Genomic DNA, 2,184 nt, shown 5'->3' with positions numbered 1-2,184 from the left:
CAACATGGTGAAACCCCGTCTCTACTAAAAATACAAAAAATCAGCTGGGCATGGTGGCACGTGCCTGTAATCCCAGCTACTCAGGAGGCTGAGGCAGGAGAATTGCCTGAACCCAGGACGCAGAGGTTGCAGTGAGCCAAGATTGCGCCATTGCACTCCAGCCTGGGTAACAAGAGTGAAACTCTGTCTCAAAAAAAAAAAAAAAAAAAAACAGCACGTGGTAAATAATCAGTGTTCTGGGAGATGCAAGAGTCATGCCTGTGGGGGAGGTCAGGGAAGCCTCCTAGAGGAGGTACCCCTGAGGTCCAGGCTTGCAGAGCAGGGAGGATTTGAAGAGAGAAGGCAGAGGGAGAGAAAGGACCTTGCAGGCAGGAGAGAGTTACTTTAGCAAAGGCTCAAAGGTAAGCGGTTCAAAGCCTGTGTGGGAATCAGTTAGAGGGGTAGGTGGGGCACAGGGCTGGTCTTTCCCAGACATGCTGATGCTTGTTAGACAGACAAGCGAGGGTAACCTGGGGAAAGTTGCTTAAGAGCCAGTTTCTCATACATAAAACGGGATGAGTGACATTAGCCTATCTCCTGGGTGGCTGCAAGAAGGAAATTGATTAATGCTGCAAAGCGCCTTTATGGTAGGCACTTAAGACAGGAGCCGTAGCTGTTGTGATTTCCCCTCGAGGATGAGGCTGTCCTGTTCTTCTCTAATCTTCTCCACAAATCCCCCAGTACCCTGCCCAGCAGAGGTTCAAAGAGCATTTGCCCAGGAGATTTGTTGCTTTGCAAAATCTTCCTTTGGCACATGTGCAAGACAGATGGGCAGGCAGCAGAGACATGAGACAGGAGAACAGCAAGAGCCTGGAGGAGGCAGGGAAGTGGCGGTGACAAGGGTGACTTGGGGTGCATTACCCGTCCGGAGCTGCCCAGGCTGTCTTCGTCGGACTCGTACTTCCGATTACCGTTGGAGTGGCCCTGAATGGAGGCAGAAATTACAGTGATCCAAAGTGCAAAGCTCCTTCCCAGGAACCTGGAGAGCTGCTCCAACCCTCCTCCCTGGAACCAGCCTGGACCTCCCAGGTGACCCTTCTCTCAGAAAATTGGCCCTATGTTCCCAGGTGACACGGGAACTCTTGTCTGCCAAGCAGAAGAGATGCTGGCAGGGATGACACGCTGGTGCAGCCACAGCTTCGCTGTCCCCCTCCCTGTGTGAGCAGGTGGAACTGACTCAACGGTGCAAGATCCCAGCACAAAGCCATGGGGGAAGGGGGCTGAGTCCCAGCCAGAGCACCTACTGCATGCTTAGATTCTTTATGTTAGACATGGGTCTCGCTCTGTTGCCCAGGCTGGAGTGCAGTGATGCCATCAAAGCTCACTGCTGCCTAAAACTCCTGAGGTTTAAGCAATCCTCTCGCACTGCCCTCCCAAAGTGTTTGAATTGCAGGTGTGAGCCACCACGCCCAGCCGTATTGGTTTTTTTATTTTTTTGAGACAAAGTCTCGCTGTCATCCAGGCTGGAGCGCAGTAGCACAATCTTGACCAACTGCTGCACCCTCTACCTCCTGGATTCAATCGATTCTCATCCCTCAGTCTCCCGAGTAGCTGGGATTACAGGTGTCTGTTCCTACGCCTGGCTAATTTTTATATTTTTAGTAGAGATGAAGTTTCTTCATGTTGGCCAGGCTGGTCTCAAATTCCTGACTGCAAGTGATCCCCCCACCTCGGCCTCCCAAAGTGCTAGGATTACAGCCCCCCCCAACCTTTTTTTTTGCTCCTGTGTTCCAGGCTGGAGTGCAATGGCACGATCTTGGTCATCGCAACCTCCACCTCCTGGGTTCAAGCAATTCTTCTGCCTCAGCCTCCCAAGTTGCTGGGATTATGGGCATGCATCACCATGCCTGGCTAATTTTGTATTTTCAGTAGAGATGGGGTTTCTCCGTGTTGGTTAGGCTGGTCTCGAACTCCCGACCTCAGGTAATCTGCCCACCTCAGCCTTCCAAAGTGCTGGGATTACAGGTGTGAGCCACCACACCCTTTTCTTTTTTTTTTTAAATATTTGAAGAGATTTATTCTGAGCCAAATATGAGTGACCACTGCCCCTGACACAGCCCCAGCAGATCCTGACATGTGCCCAAGGTGGTTGGGCTGCAACTTTGTTTCATGCATTTTAGGGAGGCATAAGACATTCATCAGTAC

General features: G+C 51.3%; 1 protein-coding gene across 2 annotated transcripts in view; it reads right to left on the bottom strand.

The window, feature by feature from the left end:
- Positions 1-2,184, bottom strand: part of EEF2K (eukaryotic elongation factor 2 kinase) — an 86,163-nt gene that overhangs the window by 23,073 nt on the left and 60,906 nt on the right. For both annotated transcript variants that reach the window (XM_017534368.2, XM_017534370.2), the window contains exon 13: positions 901-963. In XM_017534368.2, coding sequence (XP_017389857.1) covers positions 901-963 — 63 coding nt within the window. The remainder of the gene's footprint in view (positions 1-900; positions 964-2,184) is intronic.

The sequence above is a fragment of the Cebus imitator genome, unplaced genomic scaffold, assembly GCF_001604975.1.
Source record: "Cebus imitator isolate Cc_AM_T3 unplaced genomic scaffold, Cebus_imitator-1.0 Scaffold85, whole genome shotgun sequence".
NCBI lineage: Eukaryota > Metazoa > Chordata > Mammalia > Primates > Cebidae > Cebus > Cebus imitator.
The sequence above is the reverse complement of the archived record's forward strand: the minus strand, read 5'-3'. Positions and strand labels throughout refer to the sequence as shown.